Source organism: Rhinolophus sinicus, chromosome 18 (genome assembly GCF_057876585.1).
Source record: "Rhinolophus sinicus isolate RSI-liver-muscle chromosome 18, RSI-T2T, whole genome shotgun sequence".
Classification (NCBI taxonomy): Eukaryota; Metazoa; Chordata; class Mammalia; order Chiroptera; family Rhinolophidae; genus Rhinolophus; species Rhinolophus sinicus.
Genome location: NC_142518.1, coordinates 14,345,957 through 14,366,955, shown reverse-complemented (window position 1 = coordinate 14,366,955; position 20,999 = coordinate 14,345,957). Strand labels below are relative to the sequence as shown.

Here is a 20,999-nt window from a genome sequence, read left to right as displayed (position 1 = left end):
AATAAAATGATGTGATGGGAAAGTCTGATCTGTTAATCTATGACTTAATGAGTTGAACATTGAACTCTGAATTTTAATGAGCATTAAAAATCTTTGATAATAAACATATATTGCAAGTCAGATGTATTTGGACATATCAATACAGTTTTACACATATTCATTTGAAAATTAGAGAGATTCACATTAAAAATTTAAAGACCTTAATATTAGAATATTTTGTATGTTTTTATGTTATTTAGGTATAATGTAACTTTGAGGCCAACAAATAGTAAAGTTTTAAATAATGAGAAGTCAATAATGAGAAGTCATTATAATCTATAAGGCCATTCATGTGCAATGGAGAATTTCAGATTTTACGGGGAAAAAAAATCTAAGAACGGTATAAGGTACTAATATAGAACTTAATATCAATTGGCATAGCAGTGATGAAAATGTCATTTTCATATATCGGTTTTCTTTTTAATCTGAACAACGGGCAGTGTTCTAGTTCAATGGGCAATTTAAATTTTTAAAAATTAGATTTCTAAGAACGATAATAGTCTCCTATTTTTTAAAATGCAGATTTTATGAAGGACAAAAATTTCTTCTATGATGTGTTTAAAAATTATATCCTGACTGAAGTGGAAAAAAATGTAGTGCTTCCTTGTCTTTCATCAATCAAAAACTTATTTTTATAATTTCCTAGATAACTCTGCTTCTTAATGAATATAATTTATCAACATCTAGAGGAATATTTTAGAGTGATGTTTCATGCTGAAGAAAAATGTAAAAATTCTAATGCAGCAATTTCCCTATTTTTGCCACCCTAGAGGGTGGAAAAGAGGAAAATGATCAGTCAGGAGGAATACAGTAGGTACATTTTAATTGCTATCTAAAAGTTCCTTTACCTACTCATAAATAACTATTACTATCTTATAACCTGATTTAAAATAATTCTATAAACTATCATCTAGTTTCTTCAGGAAGTGTATGTGAGTTAAACTTTGAAGATTATATCAAAAATGAAACCTTTCATTTTCATTTCTATCCATATTTTGGCTTGAAATAACTTGTGGGTTGTTTTTGGAATTGTGTTTTTAAATGTTTACAAATTAAGGCAGAGTTCTTTATCATTTGGGTTTTATAGAAACTTTCATATTTCATTGCAATTAGGCCTATTAGGATAAGCTGTGAAGAGATCATTTCACAAACAAATTTTCAAAAGCATACAAGGTTAATCCATATGCTGCTGAGATGAGGCACAATAAAGAAGCATTATTGAGATAATCTATGGCTAAAATGATGGTGTATGACTTATGATTAAGCTTCATTACCTGCAGAGCAAGGGGCTTCCATCTCATATTTTTCAGTAAAGCTGGTGCTGAGGTAAGCATGCTCTGAGGTCGCTTTTTCAAAGTTAAGATAACACCACTCGGGTCCTCTCGTAGTGCATTCACCAAATTTTTCAACTGCCACCCCACCTGGTAACCAGCAAAATCATTACAATAAAATTGAGGTACAGTATTCAAAGATTTAATGTTCTCCCCCTTTAATAAGATTAGTAAAAAAAAATGAAAAGAAAAGAAAATCACATAATTGGTGTACCATCCTATCAATTTTCAGGAGATATATACTCAAGAAATAAATTTTATCTTTGAGTTGATTAACCATGTTATTGCATTAGAGTCCATATCATTATGAGATAACCTAATGGACATTTACCACCTCAAAGCAGAGACTAAAACGGTATCCTACCAATGGAATAATTTAGAATTTAAAGAAATTACATCATCATTAATGCTGCGCAAGGTCTAGATCCAAACTCAGTTCACAAATACAATTTAACAATCTGCATGGCTGAAAACAAGGATTTGGCTATGTCTTGACCTTACAAACTACACCACATGCTTTCTCATCACCATCTTTTAGAGATACATGGTACAAGTGTCTCTAAATCAGACTGACATTATACTACTAATAGCTGATACTGACACACCAAGGCAGCATTTTGATGCATGGAAGATAGCATCAATAAAATAAACCTTTTACCATGCTATATAAGATAGAATAAAAAATGACAGGGTAATACTACTCCAATGCAGCAGCTATTGAAAATGTGTTCCAAATGACCCTATAATCTTAAATATATGTGCTATATTTAATGAAGCCATTCTATTTGAATATCACCTCAAAACATATTATATAATTAAACTGAAGTACTTGATAAATGTCCTAAAACCTGACTCAACTGTTATCCATGTTAAGTTACTTCACTCATCATCCTTTTAAAATTTTGAACAGAGAATAATTTTTGTTAGTTTGCTTTTTAAGATGGACTAGCTATGCAATTATCAGGTAACTGAAATCCTAGAACTACGCTTTAAAGAAACACATTCAAAACATCTATTATTTCAAGGTTTAAAAAAATACATTTCGCATTTAAAAGAAAGAACCTTTTTTCTCAACTATGATGGATTTGACTTTTCCAGGATATAAATACATTGGGTCACAATTTATCCTGGATTGCAAGCAGGATTTAGTAAATGGTCCTTACAGTGATCTAGTTTCTCCCTAGGCATCCAACTGAAAGAGAATGGGTGCCTTTGTCTGTTATTCATCATATTTTTGCCTGGAAGATAATGCTCAAGATGGAAATAATGAGCACTTCCACCAAAAGAAGCACAGATTCCCCAAAGACTACTGTGATGAAGAGGTACTCCAGACCGCAGCCACTGCAGAATAGTGGGAGACTCTGGTTTATATATAATGAATGAGCATTTCATTTAAATTATAACCTCTACTGTAGCTGAACTGAGTGATGGTGAAGAAGAGGACAAAAAAGAAGTGAGATGTTATAAAGCTTAACACCTTAGAGATCTTAGGTAAGAATCAAAATGATCATTGGGACACTTGCCTAATACGAATAAGAAGCTGCCAGTTTTTTTCACCTTCCTCCCGTTTTAAATTTTTTCAGTTACAGTTAACATTCAGTATTATTTTGGATTAATTTCAGGTCTACAGCATAGTGGTTAGACATTTATATAATTTAAGAAGTGATCCCCTGATAAGTCTAGTACCACCTTGGCACTAGAAAAGCTGTCAATTTTTAAAGTCACATTAATGCAGATCAACTAAAGTAATAGACCTGGTCAAATGTCTCCTCTTATTTATAAGTGGGATAATTATGTGCCCAAGGTATATTACACTGATTCTGATTCCTCTGATAGTTAAGTAGTGTCTCTACAGCCATTTCTGTAAACCAAGAGTCAATGCAAAGTGAGTTCAAATTCCAGTGTTCACTTCACTTGCCCCCAAAAAATATGTGAGCAGATTTTGAGTTCAGGATTTGGAGAGAGAAAATATACTGTTCATACAAAGAGTTTATAAACAACTTATTAATGGTAACCACATTTTTATCATTTATTCAAATAACTGCTAAGTATACGAAAGCAGTCAATAGGACAGCCATTATCTTTCAGCGTATCTATTTTCCATAATTAATTACATATTGAATCCTACTCACAAATTTCTTTCATTTTATTCTATGATATGATCATTGTGACTACTTAAAAAATTTTAAGGCTAGATGGTGTTTTCCTGTGTCATGTTCAGTACAATTTGATTCATCCCACTTTTCACCACTTTTCTATTCTTTCTGAATACACACTTCCACAAAATAGAATTATTTTTCCATGAGAAAATGGAATTGTTTTTTGATGAGAAAGTGATAATTTGGTTAGATCTTAATTTTATACCCGAAAGTTATTTAATGGCAGAAAATTATATAATTTTACTACTTTTTAAACAGCCTTCCCACTCTTAGATACCATTAGTAATATTTTAAACAAAGTAAACAAATATACATCAAGATCCATATAAAGTATGTATCTTTGGCTCCCAAATTCTACTTCCACTACTGTAAGGAAATGATTGAATAAAAACACAAAGACAAATGTGCAACATGTGTGTTGCAGTACTGTTTAAGCCAATCAATAATTGTATATAATATAAATGTGCATTAGTAAGGGATAGAAAAATTGTTGTGTGGAAAAATTAAGTTACAAAATAGCAAATGTAATTCAAATCTACTTTGTAAAAAATTTTATATATAGAAAACGCAGACAGATATACAACACCATAAACAGTGGTTACATTAAAGGGAGGTAAAGACTACACTATATAGTTTCATCTTTATAATTTTATTCATGAATTTTGGGCAATAAACACGAGTTGTTTTTATAAACCACAAAAATCAACAAAATAAGTGGACCTAGTCCGTGAAAAGTAATATTCCAATTAGAAAATCATGAATTTTATGAATTTTCTATTTAGGACTGTTTGTTATGGATGGACAATTTCCATAAAATGCATAGAAGCAGAAATACAATACTATTGAAAACAGTAAAAGGTAGTGATGGGGAAATCATATCTGCTCTGTGCATTATACTCCTAGATGATTAGCAAAAGCAAAGCAAATTTATTATTCATCTGTGCTCAGTAAGTCAAGAGCTACATTATAGATACTTATGTTAAGTCCACATAAAAAATATTGAATGAGAATAAAGCTAGCTGAGTACTTCACAGACTACATGTAACATTTTTCTGAATAAAATCGGGAGGTTTAAGCTCTATCAGTCCCATCCCAGTACTTGTATACACATAAATGGCAACCAGACCTCATGCCTCTTATTCAAATAGTCTTTTTTTCCCCCTCAGTCCTTTCTCAGACTCTCTAATTTGGATCATTTCTTCATGACTTTCTACCTTCTCTACTACATATAATTGGTTACCAGAGGGTAAGGGGGTAAAAGGGGATGGTAGAAGTAGAAGAGGGTAAAGGGGGTCAAATATACGGTGATGGAAGGAGAAGTGACTCTGGGTGATGAACACACAATGTGATGTATAGATGATGTAATACAGAATTGTCACTTGAAACCTAAGTAATTTTACTAACCATTGTCACCCCAATACATTTAATTAAAAAAACAACTGTCCCCATTTACTGGATTATATCATGTTCAAGGGTAAATATGACATGGTCCTAGAGCTCCACAAAAAGTGATTCCCATCACTTCTTGGCCTTTTGGCTAACATCAAGTGTAAAAAGTGATTCCCAGCTCTGGTCCTGTGATATCCTAACATATCTTCAGCCATATAATGAAGTGTAGTGAATTCTTGAAATTAATTTACTTCTCTTTAACTGCTATGGAGATACTTATGGTTGACACATTACAGGGGAACATGAGTAGATGGGATGATAAAGTGAGGGAAGTATGTGTGTTACAACTTCCAGAAATTTGAGAGCCCCCGTGTTAGGAGCTAAATGTAATGGTAGACAAAATAGGTAAAATGTCAAAATAGGTAAAATATAGCATGTCAAAATAGGCAAAAATAGGTAGCATGTCAAAATATAGCATGTCAAAATCGGTAAAATATAGCAATGCAGGTTAATCATTTTTTCAAGATTAGCTTTCCATTTTCTCATTTCAGTTTCTGGCTATAGTTTTAAAATATTAGGTGTTATTGACCTGAATTTGAAACCATGTGAAGATATAACAGCAGTATGAAAAATGATTGTAAAATATTCTTTACATTGGCTGCAATGAAAGTCTTTCTGTACTAGGAGACAGAGGAAGCTTTGAAAGAAGGAAGGGATCCTAGTGGACACTAATATAGGAGTATAATCCGCTAATATGGGAAGGAATTAAATAAGGTAAAAATGTTAAGAAAGAATGGTTATGGATACATATGAAGAAAAACATTTTAATAATCAAAGACATCCAAAAAGGAATTGGCGGACTTGTGAAATAGTGACCCCAACACCAAAAAAGATGTTTCAATATTCTTGCACAGGCCAAATGACTAGATTTCCAGAGTCACAATACATTCCAACTCTAAAACAAAGAATGGGTAGGAAAATGCAAATAGATGATATGACAACAGATTAGCTGGAGTAAAGGAATGTGGTCCTGGTACATCTCTGATTACTTGCCCTCCTCTTTTCTTCCTCCTCACAACCAGTAAATGCAGGCATTTCATCTAGGCTAAGTATTAAACCCCTTTCCAATACTGCATGTGGTCTTCTTACAATAACCTTTTCTCTTCCCAGAGCTTCCTGCATATGACTCTCAAATCTTTCTAGCCATTCCTGCTTCCTATCAAGAACGTTAGTGACATACTGCCAACAGTTCAGTTCATCCATATTAATAGTGGCTGAACAATAAAGTACCAATAATTCACTATGCCAGATTCGTCATTTCTATATTACATTCCTTTCATTTATATGTATTTTCATTCTTACAACAGCCCTATGAAGTAAACTATTAAACCTATTTTACATGTGAAGAAAATGAAGTAAAAAGAGATTAAGTTTTCTTGGCCAAGACTACAAATATAGTAAGTGGTAATGCCAGAATTCACATTCAAGTCTCTGATTCTAAAGCACAAGGCACTGACAGCAAGCATCTTCCCCTGAATACCCCATTGGTAGTTCAAATGAATGTAACACTTTAAAAATCAAACTCATCATCACTCTCATTCAATAACAACAAAATTTCCCCTCCATTACCTTCTCAGGTTTGGAGTATGTACTCACCTATGACCATTCCCCCCCTTTTAAATCCATGTTTCCTAAAGAATAGATCCTAGCAACTAACGCCTCTTCTTACTGCCTTAGTTCTGGCTTGGGTACCTGATTGCTAGACTTACAACAGAGTCCTAACTGGTCTTTCTGCTTTTAGCCTTGTGCAGCTCCAAAATACTGCAACAGTGTAAGTGCTCTTCCCTTCAAAACATTTGAAAAGCTCTCCAAAAGCCCAGCTAAAGAACCAATTCCTCAAATAGGTCCTTCGTCAATATGGCCATAGCCATCTATTACTTCACTTTAATGTGATTCTCAAACTTTAGCATGTGTTAGAATCACCTGGAAGGTTTGTTAAAACACAGATTGCTGTTTTAACCTCCAGACTTTTTGATCCAGTAGCTCTGAGGTGGGGAACTATAATTTGCATTTTTTTTTTTTTTTTAACAAATTCCTAAGTGAGGCTGATGCTTCTGGTCTGAGAACCAAACTCTGAGAACCACTGTACTAGATGATGAGCTTCTTGAAGGCAGTGACTCACCCATTATCTAGTATCTTTTGGGTGTTTAATATGTTTTTAAGTTTAGATATCATAATTTATAAAATCAGTAAGTATTGTGAGCCTTCCATGTAGTGTGGATACAATGGGGCATTCAGCACAGTCTGTGCCTCATCATTGGGCAGGGGGAGCGATGAGCTGGTAAATACGAAAACATTCACAATAAAGTAAATAAGCACCTCAATAGGGTGAATATTGGGTGCAATGGGAGCCCTGAGCCGGGACATCTAAATGATCCTTGTGGGTTCAGGGAAAGTTTTCTATTAGTCTAAGATGAACTTCTTAGCAGCTGGAAAGGTGAAGGGAATGTGGAGGATGAGGGAACGAAGAAACCCGGGAGACAAAGTATCACTAGCTTGAGCAATTTTCAGTAGTTCAGTATGGGTGGAAGAGTTGGTGGAGTAAGTATATGTTCTCCTCAAATACTGTGCTTTTCTCCTTGGCCATGTCTTTGCAAAAGCACTCTTCCTTCTAATTGCAATTTTCTCCCACCTATAAAATCTTACTTATCCACCATAATGGCTAATATTAAATGCAATATCCACCATAAAGTCTCTTACAGTGAGAACCATATTTTCCTCATGTGAATCTCATGGCACACTGCTTGTATCTCTCTAGTGGCATTTTTTTTCACATACTGCCTCTTATTAAAGTTATATATTTTTCTTCACCCCCCAACTCCTCTTCACCTAATCTCACAAAACTGGATCTTGAGGATTCTTTTTATTTATTTTTTTTGAGAATTAAAAACTGAGTCTTATTTGTTTAGATAAACCCGCTATCACTAAGGTGCCTTACAAATGGTAGACACATTATTTGTGAATAACTTGACTACTGAGATGGTACGGTGACATGAGAATGTAAATGTTTCAGAGACAATAAAGTACCTTGAAACTCCAAAGGGATATTAGTTTTGTTTGTAAAACCAAGATATAGTATGAAAATTTTCTCTAAATATAATATACTTGATACTAAAGCTCTAAGATATTCTTTACCCCAAATTACCAAATAAACTTTCTTATAAATGAACATTTGAAAAAAATAGTATTTATATCTTGAATACTCCAGACCTAAAGTCACAGGGATGTGATTATGACAATATAACAGTGGATATAGTTTATATTTGTCATAGAAAGATTCTGCTTTATCATACACATTATATAAACACAGTTAAGGTTTTTATCCCAGAAAAGTATTTTGTAGTGGTTGTAAATAGTCCAAGCTTCTCTTTCTCAATATTTTAATAGAATATTTCATTCACATTAAGTTCATGGGCTGGAATGAACCCTTTAAAAACCACCATATGCAACCATATGCATCTTACACAAATTACGTTTATTATTAGCTGTAATGTTTTTCACATATGCTGAACTAATATTATCTTTCTTATTGTCCAAGATAGCAAAAGTCAGTATCTCTAAGCAGTGGCAAGTCATATCACTTATTATTTTATATGTAATCCCCAACTTGTACATTGAAATTATATTATATACAACAGGGTTAAAATTTCCCAAGAAAGTTTCTAAGGTATCCAAGTGTTAAAGGCCAGAGGGGTTCTGCTTTCTTGTGGATCGGGCTTATAATTGTTTTGATCAGGATAAAAGAGACACCAGAGGTTCCCAGGTGAAGGGCAACATGAGTGGGCAGGTCCTTGGACAATGGGTTGTCTGGATTAGGTGCACAAGAGGCTTTGGGGTTGGTGCTGAAGAGATGAGAGACTTCCTTTCCTCTTGGTACATACAAGGAAGAAGTTGTCTCTGACCCCTTTACTACTTGCCCTAGCCCATCGGATTTACCAACAACATTGGTGAATTATTTGACTTACAGATGAAAAGACTCTCTACTCTATGGTCCCAAGTAGCCCATGTTACAAATAAGCAAAAAGGTAATAATGTAAGACTGTCAACCCAGACCTGCTTTACCTTTGTTACCTCTATACTTGGAGTTACAAGAAAGCACCTCTATATCTAAAGGCAGGAAGATAGGACATTTCGTAAAATATTTTAAAAGTTATTATCCTTCACAAGACAAAATAACAACAGTTCATTAACATCTACACATGCTCCTGTGTATTCACACACTCTTACTCATAGGTTGTAATGTATAAATGACACCTCTTCACAAAGGAAATTTCAGAGACTTGAGGTATGCCTATATGAATGGCAGATGATATGAGTCACGCTATACCCAAATACCCTTCTGCTCTTTATAAAAGCACTGAAGAGACTCAATTCAGTATACAACTCATCACACTGAGACTAATGACACTGTCTTTGCCAAATATTTTGGTGCTGAGATATTTATTGCTGTTCTGTTCCTTTGTGTTACTAAAAAGTTATTGAAGTATCTAATAAATTCAACATTTTATGCCAATGACTACCTCTTTCTTTAGCAAAACAAGCCATGTGGAGGAAATGTCATAGTTATAAACATTTCAGAAGAAATGAATTTTGATATACATCTTTCAAAGATTCCAAAACTACTAAATTTTGAGTACCAATCTACAAACTTCACATTCACCTAAATTATTTTCACAAAATACTAATCAGAAATTCTTACAATATCAACCTATAGTTTATTTATCAATATTCTAATTTTGCTCTTCCACATCATTCATTTACTGAATAGAAATGAGAATTACCCATGGTTCAATATAAAGGAATATAAGCTGAAAGGCATGCATTTGGTTAAGTAAATATATGCAAAAAATATTTTAAATTCCAGCATAAAGTAATTTAAACAGGTAATTCAGAGTACTCAGAAATGTCCCAAGGTGTATCTATTTTAAATAAAACCTTAGTATCGCTATAGTTATATGATTAGAAGAGACTGTCTTCTAAAAGTAACAAGCATTTGAAAAAAAGAAATAAGGAAATTAAAAGTTTTATTTTCACTAAGAAAATAATTCTAAAATTTTACATCTTTATTCATTGAGCCACTCTTTGTCTCACATTGTCCTTAACTTTAAAAGGCACTGACCCAGTGAAATAAGACTACATCAAGGCATTTTTAAAAGGCATTTGGTTTTTATGTAGCTTAATTTTACAGTAAAACCTAAACAATGTTGAGCTACTCACAATTTGAACTTACATGCTTTAGTAATTAACATTTTCATGTGAATTTCACAGATAGTCATGTATAGAATGTGTGTATTATATTTAAAGAGAAAGCACAGAGAACATTATTTCTCACTGCTAAAGACGGGTAGGGAGTCCGAGAGAGAGAAAGCGAACTCGAGCACTACAAAAAGCTAGTCCTTTTTTTTCACCTATTGCACACCACCTTCCTGGAGTCTTTTCTCCATAACCAAGAAGCTCTGAGGGCTAAATCAGAATTTCTTTATTGACTCATGAGGAAGCTCATGGGAGGAAGAAAATAGTAATCATAATTTTTTCCTCTGCATTTTATGAATCACCCACATAGTTTTCACCAAAGGTGATACATTTTCATATCCTGTTACATTATCTCCTGTTACCCTATCACTTCTAGAAACTGCAGCCTTTGTATCGCTGATGTCTCTGCTTCTGTGTCAAGCTGATTCAAAAACTATGGATAGGTTAGCACCTTCAACACAGCTCTCTTTCCCTTCTTCCATCTCAATGTGGTATTTGGTAATGTTGCAGTCTCCGAAGGCCAAAGGTTTATTTTGGGGGCTTCATGGTTTACATTTGTATATGTTATAGAAAACTAAATTGAAGCCAATTTTATTTTCATTTCATGATTATTCATAGTGTCCTTTAACTTCTCCAAAACATGAAATTGAGTCTGAAAGCCTGTGCTAGGGGGACCTGGAGGAAGAAGACAATCATGTCAGAGTGAAAGGCTGTGGGAACGAATCTTTGATCACACCACAGACCCTCACTCCCCCCAAAAATCAATAGCATATTTTAAAATAACCATAAAAATACAGGTTTGTGTCTGCATTTTTTGAAATTATTTTATTTCTTCCATTCCTTCCAATATTTCACTTCTGTTCTTGCAAAGATACTGGAAACATGTATTTTAAAAATAAAAAGAAGAGTCCACCAAAGCTAAGGGATGAAACAAAGCATTGTTATTTAAAAATCTATAGTTCCTATTAATAAGAATTCTGAGAAAGAATAAAGAAAACATCCCTACTTATAAAAAAAATCATGCTTAAATTTAATTTAGGAATCCAAATGAAAAAAAGTAATTAAAAAGTAACCAAAACCCTAGTATTCAAAAAGTAACATGCTTAAAAACTTACAAGTTTGCCCTCGCCAGACCAATCAGGCAAGAGAAAGAAATAAAAGGCATCCAAATTGGGAATGAAGAAGTTAAATTGTCACCCTTTGCAGATGACATGATGCTATATATAGCAAACCCTAAAGACTCCACCAAAAAGCTAATAGAAACAATCAACGAATACAGTAAAGTTGCCAGCTACAAAATCAATGTACAAAAGTCCGTTGCATTCCTATATACTAACAATGAAATCTCAGAAAAAGAAAGAAAAAACAAACAAACAACAATTCCTTTTGCAATTGCAGCAAAAAGAATAAAATACCTAGGAATAAACTTAACCAAGGATGTGAAAGACCTAGGTGCTGAAAACTATAAGACATTTTTAAAAGAAATTGAAGAAGACACAAAGAAATGGAAAGACATTCCGTGCTCATGGAATGGAAGAATCAACATAGTTAAAATGGCCATATTACCCAAAGCAACATACAGATTTAACGCAATCCCCATCAAAATCCCAATGGCATTTTTTAAAGAAATAGAACAAAAAATCATCAGATTTGTTTGGAACCACAAAAGACCCCAAATAGCCAAAGCAATCTTAAGAAAAAAGAATACTGGAGGTATCACACTCCCTGACTTTAGCTTGCACTACAGGGCTACAATAATCAAAACAGCATGGTATTAGCAGAAAAACAGACACATAGACCAATGGAATAGAATGGAGAAACCAGAACTAAAACCACATAAATATGGACAGATAATTTTTGACAAAGAAGCAAAAAACATACAATGGAGAAAAGACAGCCTCTTCAATAAATGGTGCTGGGAGAATTGGATAGCCACGTGCAAAAGAATGAAACGGGACTGCAATCTGTCACGATGTACCAAAATTAATTCAAAATGGATCAAAGACTTAAGCATAAGACCTGAAACAACAAACTGCATAGAAGAAAACATAGGTACTAAACTTATGAACCTTGGGTTCAAAGAGCATTTTATGAATTTGACTCCAAAGGCAAGGGAAGTAAAAGCTATAATAAATGAATGGGACTGTATCATACTTAAAAGCTTCTGCACAGCAAAAGAAACCGTCGACAAAATAAAGAGGCAACCAACTGCATGGGAGAAGATTTTTGCAAACAGTGCATCCGATAAGGGGCTAATATCCAAAATATACAAGGAACTCATGCAACTCAACAACAAGAAAACAAACAACCCAATTGAAAAATGGGCAGAGGACCTGAAGAGACATTTCTCCAAAGAGGACATACAAATGGCAAATAGACATATGAAAAAATGCTCAACATCACTAATCATCAGAGAAATGCAAATAATAATACACAATGAAAATTTACAAGTTTGCGATGAATAATTTTTATAATGTCATTTACTGGGAGATATTTAACAAAGATATGTTTATTTGAAAATACTAACAAAGCTGCAATAGAAGTCTATATTTATCAAAACAAAACATGCATATATAGCTAAATAAATGCATTCTAAGTCTTTATTAATAAAAAGTTTAGTTTAAGAACTTCTGCAATGTCTGTAAATACTTCCACTGTAGAAGTTATCTTTAGGAATCATTTGACCAGAAATCCAACAACTCAGACAAAAAAGGTAACCCAATGTCCACTCTAAATGGGGCCATAGTGAACTCTCTCTGCCACTTGCCCCAATTTTAAAAAATCCTCTATTGCTCAGTATCACTAATGAGAGGAAATGTAAAAGTAATCAGTGATATTACCTAAAATTTCGGCCACCATGCTGATCAGAATGTTAATTTAGTGGATGAAACCTGTATTTGAATACAGGGCTAAATAACATAAAAACAATTTAAGATTATTAAGAACTAAAGATTTCGCTTGAATTTCCTGTTTTATGGTGCTCTAACATGTTTCCTTTTATGCAATAGTTTTTTATCTTCATCAGGCAGTCAAATGTTATCACTAATCCCCACCACACTACAGACAGAAAGTGGATTATGCAAGAGTAAATGGCTGACTTTTGTCTTTTTGGTCCGGGGTAGGAAAAGGGTTGCAGTTATTGATACTGACTTACAAATGAGTTGCACACTTAATAAGCCAGAGTAGGTAAGAACAACAGCTAATAGATACAGTTTAAACACAAAATAGTCACTTATAAGGAAACCTTTTTACATTCCATGTAAAATGACTAGATCATATTAATTGTATGTTAACATTGAAAGATATGTTCTAATAATAAAAATAGAGTAACCATTTTTAAAAACAATTGCTCTTTTCCTGGTGAAGGTAGCAAGAACTTCATAAATAAGAAAGAAACAAATCAGGATGCAGAGATCTGTAGAGAAAATAAATTAGTTAATAGGAAGTTACCATTATTAAAGCACTATACAATTTAATCTTTATATAAAGTCTTAAGATAATACATTTTAACTTGAAAACAGAAAAATCATAAAATATATTGGATAATAAAGTAATGGATTGATTTCTCTAGGCAAAATAAAATATATAGTTTATATCAACATGTGGTACTTCAAAACCAGTTTCCACACATTCCAATCAAATCTACAATGTTCAACGTAAAAGAAAAAAATCTATGATCATCTTATAAATTACCCACTACATAAGGTACAATCTGAGATAAAATATTACTATGAATAAAAAAATCTATGATGCATTATTTCCTTTAATTTTTGGTAACTGTCTCTTCATGATTTTTTTCCCTTCTAAAAGAGAACAATTCACTTGCTCTGTTTTAGAATACCAATCTCTTAGAATCCTAACAGTTATTTTAGGGATTATAACCACTTATTAAGCAATATGTTAAATACCATGCTAATACAGTTAATCTCTGTACTCCAGCAACATTTTCTGTTTACAGGAATAAGATGCAAGGTGCAGCAGAAATACTGCCATTTGAGGTCTCAGTTTTCAATATTTTGAAAGAATTATAAAGAATTATAATACTTCCTCCTTTCAGAAAGAACAAAAGAAAATAGTCAAGAATGAAAAAGAACTGAAGAGAAATAGTCAAGAGAGAAGAGATGAAAATGGTAAAATGAAAAAGAAAATGGAATTAGAAGAAAAATTAAAAAAATAAAGACAACAATTTAGTAAATTAAAAAAAGAGAAAGCATATCTGGTATTAGCCAGTATCATGGTATTGATTCCACTTAATCAGCCACTTCTTCCTGCTGAAGTCCAGAAGCAGGGAGGTAAGGTGAGAAGGAGGGAAGGGGGAAAGCTGGGCTTTAATGGGTCACCACAGTCTCCATCCATTCTGATTGTGTAGGCTTCCCCTTTCAACAATACTCTACTATTGTTCTTGGGTTGAAGGAACAAGAGGGTGAGGACAGAGTCAAAACTGAAAGACTAGAAGTGAGAATAGGAGAATTAAGGGAGACACCTTTGAGAATTATATAAATGAAATTAGAATGACCCTTCCAGATGACTCAGTAGTCCTTTAATTTGTTGCTGCCCCCCACCCTCTCTGCCATCACCTGTAAGTCGAGTTCAACAATGTTCACCATTTGGGTTGGAGAACAAAACCCACTAGCTTATAGTACTCATCTTCCATCTTTCATTAAATAATGTCCAACATCCTGACTATTTGCTGCAGTCTATCTTCTTAACTATCCCAATTCCAGTAGCCTTTATAGCCACATCTATTAAAACATTTCTTGACAGAATGTGGTCACCAGGTTCCAGAAGACCTTTCAAAACAACAGTGAATATGTTTTAATATTTACACAAAATAAAAGGCAAATTTTCCAAATGCTGGATTCAACCATCACATATCCCACTTTTCAACTGATATTCCTAAGAAGAAAATATCTGTTTTTAGTATAGATAGAATCTTTAGAACACTTACACACCAAAAACAGTATTAACATGAAATTCAACAAATTCATTAGGTATATGCCCAAATAGATAACTATAAATAGTCTCATCAGCTAAAAAAACATGTTAAAAATGCATCATGAGGGCAGAGTTGCTGATTCAAACTATGCCGAAGTATCTCCCAGAAAGAGGGATGTAGCGGCAGATGAAGTGGAAAAAATCTTGGGAGTTTCCAGCAGCCTTTGAGGAGTTGGATCTTCACTGGCGGGGAAGACATGCAATAGGACTCAGTCTGCTTTGCTTGGATGTTCATGATTTTTTCTTCTTCCTACCTGGCAGCCACAGTTTCTCAGCCACAGAAGTATGTTCATTTGAAAAGCTTAAAAGCCACTTATAATAAAAAATATAGCAACATGAAAAGGGACATAAAACTTCTAGTTTCATTTCAAATAAGAAAATATACGTTTTTAAAAAAGAACAAACTCGAAACACACACATCTAATTGAAAATCTTGAGGATGTGTCATACCAGCAATTTCAAAAAATAGTATTTGAATTCATCTGTGATTCATTCAACTTTCTCAGACTCTTAGGGAAAAAAATTCAAATTGCTTTTCTATGTATTTAAAAGTAAGAACAGTTATCAGATTTTATATTGTACATTACTACCTGTAGCAGTAGGAAGTTTTAGAATTACAGAAAAATACTAACTGGACTAATAACATTCAAAATATACGACTGAACATTACTCTTTTCATTATTGAGTCTAAATTGTTATAGAACAATATTGACAATACCTCACTATTCTGGTTAATTAATTACCGGATTAAAATATTAAATATGTTCTTCAAATGTATTAGCCATACTGTAAAGTAATTATTATATTATAACCAACCTCTAATGTCCCTGGAAACGAATGTAGGTATAGAAGGGGTAACTGCAGATTACAAATAATTTATACTTGTTTCAACTAATTTACCTGCCTACCAAACCTTTCATAGTAGCAAAACCCAGAAAATTTCCATTTCACCATCTCTGTACATTGTCTAGTAAGAAATTAAAAGCACTGTACAGACCACAATGCAGGCTACAGCAAGAAAAAGAGGGCAAGAGTAGGCTGCATTTTATGAAATTCACCATTCTTGCATAAATATTCCTCTCACTTGAACACAAAGACGATATGGTAATTGATCACATTATTAAGGAAGGCTACTTTCGTGGAATTCAACATGTTTTCCTATCAGAGAATATCTCTTATTATCATCCAAAATCAATTTGTGGGTTCTAGTAGCTGTCTGCCAAGAAAATGGATTCCAATTAGCCCAACTGTTGTAGCAGGTAAAAAAGGGAGGAAGAGAGATTGAAAGTTAATTTTTATTGTGCTCCTAATGTATGCTTGGTATTGTGATAAGTGTTTTACATATCTATCAGAAGGAAAGGAGTGAGGAAGTGGTAGTAAAGTTAAATTTTAAGCCCATTTCTAATTTCAGTTCTTATGATTCACCACCCCAGTTATGTAAATTCTCTCTTTCCTCTTCTCTTACCCTTGGCCCCACTGAATCCTTAGATTTAGTTACATGATTGTTAGAATTCTTCCCCTTTTGTTTGATAATTTTATAATCTGAGTTTGGGAAGGGAATATAATAAAACTGAAGTAACAACATGGGGCCTTAGAGTCACAGAGCTTTGAATTGTGGATGAATTAAATTATTCTAAGTCTCAATTTCCACATACACCTTCTTTGTAGGATTATTATAAGGAGTAAATGACATAAAATAAGTAAAGTACTTAATATGATACTTGACACTGTAAGAACTGAGCAAGTGTTGGCTATGGTTATTATTATAAAAAGTTAAACTATGTTTAAATAGTTACCATAACTTACTTAAAGCCATAAATCAATTTCAGAGCAAAAATTGGAAGCAAGTTCCCCCAACCATTATTGTGTGTAGTTTTCAACATTTTAGAATGTTCCTGTGATGCAAAGATATATTTACACATTCTCACAGTATTCAAATATCACCAAATCCATATGGATTTTATTAGTTCACTTGTAGTCTTTTAAAGACTTTTATGTTCATTTGACAAACATCAAAATATTTATTTGCTCCAGCAAGAATATCCTTTATAAATTTTACTCTTCATTAGAGACCAATTTCTATTCTCTTAGAATTGACCAACTGGAAATTGGTCCAACTATCCAACAGATGTAATGTTTGTTAAGGTTACACTGGAGAAATGGAGGCAACGCGAACATTAGAAGAGACAGAAGCTGCTTGTCTACTCTAGCTGCTGCCTTAACTCACTGCCCAAATCCTCATCCTAGGGGACAAGAAACTAGCTAGGGCAACCACTTTGTATGGTTTCTAGTAATGAGAACTTTCTCATCATCAGCACTGTCATGGTGTGGAAAGGCTCTGTCGATTACCAACATTCTGCATTAATTCCTATTAACCTTATATCCTCGTGTTTAATTTTTTAAACTTTCATTAACTTTTATTCACTGAGATCATGAACCCATTGAAGAAACATCATAACTTTAATTATCAGTGTCCAGAAGCCTTTCCAAAATACCACAAACTTCTCAGTTTATTCAAAGCCCAAATTAAAATGTTTTCTGCCTTAAGATCAGAATTACTGAGAAAAATCAAACTTTTCACACAAGCCTTCTTACCCGCCAAATATAGCCTTTCTTTTTAAAAGTTTCATCTATGACTCGAACATGCAAAAGGAAATTTAGTTTAAAAGTGCAACAGGAAATAATTACTCACTCTGAAGAGTTAGTGAGCTATAAGTAGAATATTTACCAGAATAAAACCATTTCTTCAAGTGAGAATTATTATATTAATAATCAGATTATTTTAACTTCATTTTTTTAGACAACACATTTTATTTTGGCAGAGACAGAACAAAGTGAATCAATTGAGACAGTAAATAGACAGAAATGAAGGTCATATGATGTTCATTTTCTAAATCTAAAATTAAGAAAAATAGCCCTTGAAAATCTACCATAGGCACAAAATGCCACTGCCATCCATAGCCTAGAAAGGGATTCCTGAGGTTCATAAAGCAAGAAAATTTTATGAACTTAGTTAAGTGCAATAGTTTCAAAATGAATACTGTAGTCTTCTTTCGGGAAATAAAGAGCTAATTAAAGTATTAAAATTAAAATTTTAATTGACATTTAAAATAAATCAATCTACCACTTTAATAAACAAATCAGTGTTAAAGTATATGAATGAATGTATGCTGTTACAAAACATATCAACTAGGCAATTCAATAATTTGTAAAAATAAAACTTAATAGTTATATCAAGAAAATGTTGACTTTATGTGCACTGCCACTTTAATTTCTATTCCAAAATTATTACCCCAGTTCATGGGATATATGCTGTCCTGCACCTGTCCATATAGAAATGCATATTTAACCTCAGTCACCACCAGTACTTCCTCATGTTCTTTTAAAACTATGCCTTACATTCCATCAAAGAATTAAGAATAATAATCATTCAGTTATTTTTCAAAAGATTGTTTAACTATTTTATACACAAACAGGCATCTCTTTTCAGTGGTATTCTTCTAAAGCTTTAGCAAATCTTTATATTAGTTCCTCCCACTGACTCGTAAGGTAATTATACATACCACAGTCTGATGATTAACTTGAATCACTTCATCGCCAGCATGGATTTTTTTGCACCGATCTGCAGGTGACTAAATTGAACAAAAAGGAAATGATAAAGAACGTAAATTTTATCAGTAATTTCCTCTCTCTGAAACACTATAATAAGTTAACTTTTTAAAATTAGATCAATAATCATAATCTTCAAAGAATTAAGCTGACAAAAAAAGGTTATGAGTATTTCATATACTGTTTGTATTCTATGCATGACTAATGACAGAAAGTAGAAATGCAAAACAATATATAGATATTTATATTATAAAAGACAAATGTGTTTTTGAGAGCGTTAAGGGAAAATGATAATTGATATTATTACCCTTTGCAAACTTTATACAGACAACCCTATTAGGCTCTACTGGGCAACTAATTCAAAAATATATTTCAAAACATTATCTTTTTAAACTTTGATCCTTTCTGTTTAATACAAATTAGTCATATTAACTTCAGCAAATAAATATTTTCAAGTACATGTTTATGATCAGCATAAAAGCTCTGTCAATTGGTGATTAAATTGCTAATTTATTTCATTATTAATATCAATTCTGAGTAACTGAGAAAAGTAAATTAAAAGATGAACAGCCATTAGTTCAGAGTTACATTATATAACATTCACTCTCTAAATGTCTAATTATAAGAACATCCTATTTCTTATGTTTCATACAGTGCAATATATTGGCAAACAAAACCACACCAAATAAACTAAAATGTGTACATTTCCCCAGGGGATAATTTTATCACTTTTTTTCTTTATTCCCATAAGAGATTAAAAACAAAAACAAAAAAGCAAAAACAACTTTGGTAAACTAATGTCGTCAAGTTTTATGAAGTCTTCAGAATACTAAAATAAGATTTAAGATAGAAATTTTATAATATTGTAGGTATGGGAAATGAATTTAAAATGCTATTTTTTATTTTTCCTCTAATGACTACTGTTTTTTGATTACACATATTAGTAGACATTTTAATGACAATGCATGTGGACTTTTGAATATACAGAAAATGTGTTTTAATGAAAAAATATTTGTGTATTTATATGTGTGTATGTTAATTTATATATCAAAGACAACTATAAATGCTGTAATTTTTATTCATTAGTATCTATTGAAAGCTAATGAAGAACAATATGGTGATGGAGTCTACAGAGTAAAATGCTACTTTTGAGATCCTGGAATACTATTTATTTTAAACGTGATTTTGGGTTCCTTCATTTTTTTATTCATTTCTAATTTCCAATTATTTCAAAAACAAGGAGGTCTTGAAAAATATTAACCTCAATTCAAGAAAATTTAAAATTCACAATAAAATTATTTGCCATATGCTAGAATTCAAGATAAGATGACATCCAGTGCATTTTAGTTACTGAAGTAATAATACAAGTATACTTCTAAGAGGGTAGTTCATCTAGGATGTGAACCCAACTAAGAATGGTGTCATAACAAGAAAAAAAATTGTATTTATTTCACAGCACTTTTAGGAGGTGGGTATATTAACAAATCAGACAAGTATCATGTAACAATTCTGAGGAGTTTGTTAAATCATTACTTTAATAGATTTATAACTACAGAGTCAGTCTTTGCTCTATTTGGCTGACAATTGATCTTTTTGAAGGCCAGTGTGAAAGAAAAATATCAAGCCAATGGCTCTAGTCATGATGTAAAAGAAAATGATAGTTGATCCATAAAATTCAAAGAAACCAAAACCACTTTTTGCACAAATAAGTAAAAAAAGGGATTAGATCCTACAAATTACAGACTTTCAGTGTTAAAAGGGATCCTAGAGATCATTTTGTCCAAACCCCTCATTTTCCATATGAGAAAACTAAGAAACTAGGGCACAGCAAAGCAAAATAACTTATCTACTTTAGTGAGCAGCTTTACTAAGACTCAACACAGATCTCCTCAGGATAAATGACCAAGGGCACCAAAAATAGTAAAATATTTTTTTAAAACAGAAGAATTAAGTGATATATGGTTCATATCTGAACTCTCAAAATCAATTTTTCTTTGATCACTAGTCCATTTATCAAATATTACTGAATATTTAATATGATCAATGCATAGTGCTTAACTTTCTTTTATAGACCTCAGACAGTATAGGGATATCGTTTCCACGGATTCTTTAAGATACAGTTCAAAATCATAATTTCTGTGATTCCTTCTGATTTCACGTGGCT

The 20,999-nt window shown here is 32.6% G+C and overlaps 1 protein-coding gene across 6 annotated transcripts in view; it reads right to left on the bottom strand.

The window, feature by feature from the left end:
* The window catches only part of CNKSR2 (connector enhancer of kinase suppressor of Ras 2), a 287,389-nt gene that overhangs the window by 127,140 nt on the left and 139,250 nt on the right, over positions 1-20,999 (bottom strand). For 3 of the 6 annotated variants that reach the window (XM_019755412.3, XM_019755413.3, XM_074324052.2), the window contains exons 8-9: positions 18,790-18,858; positions 1,314-1,460 (exon numbers count right to left, since the gene is read on the bottom strand). In XM_019755412.3, the coding sequence (XP_019610971.1) occupies positions 1,314-1,460; positions 18,790-18,858 (216 nt within the window). The remainder of the gene's footprint in view (positions 1-1,313; positions 1,461-18,789; positions 18,859-20,999) is intronic. The other 3 variants (XM_019755415.3, XM_019755416.3, XM_074324053.2) reach the window with 1 other exon arrangement.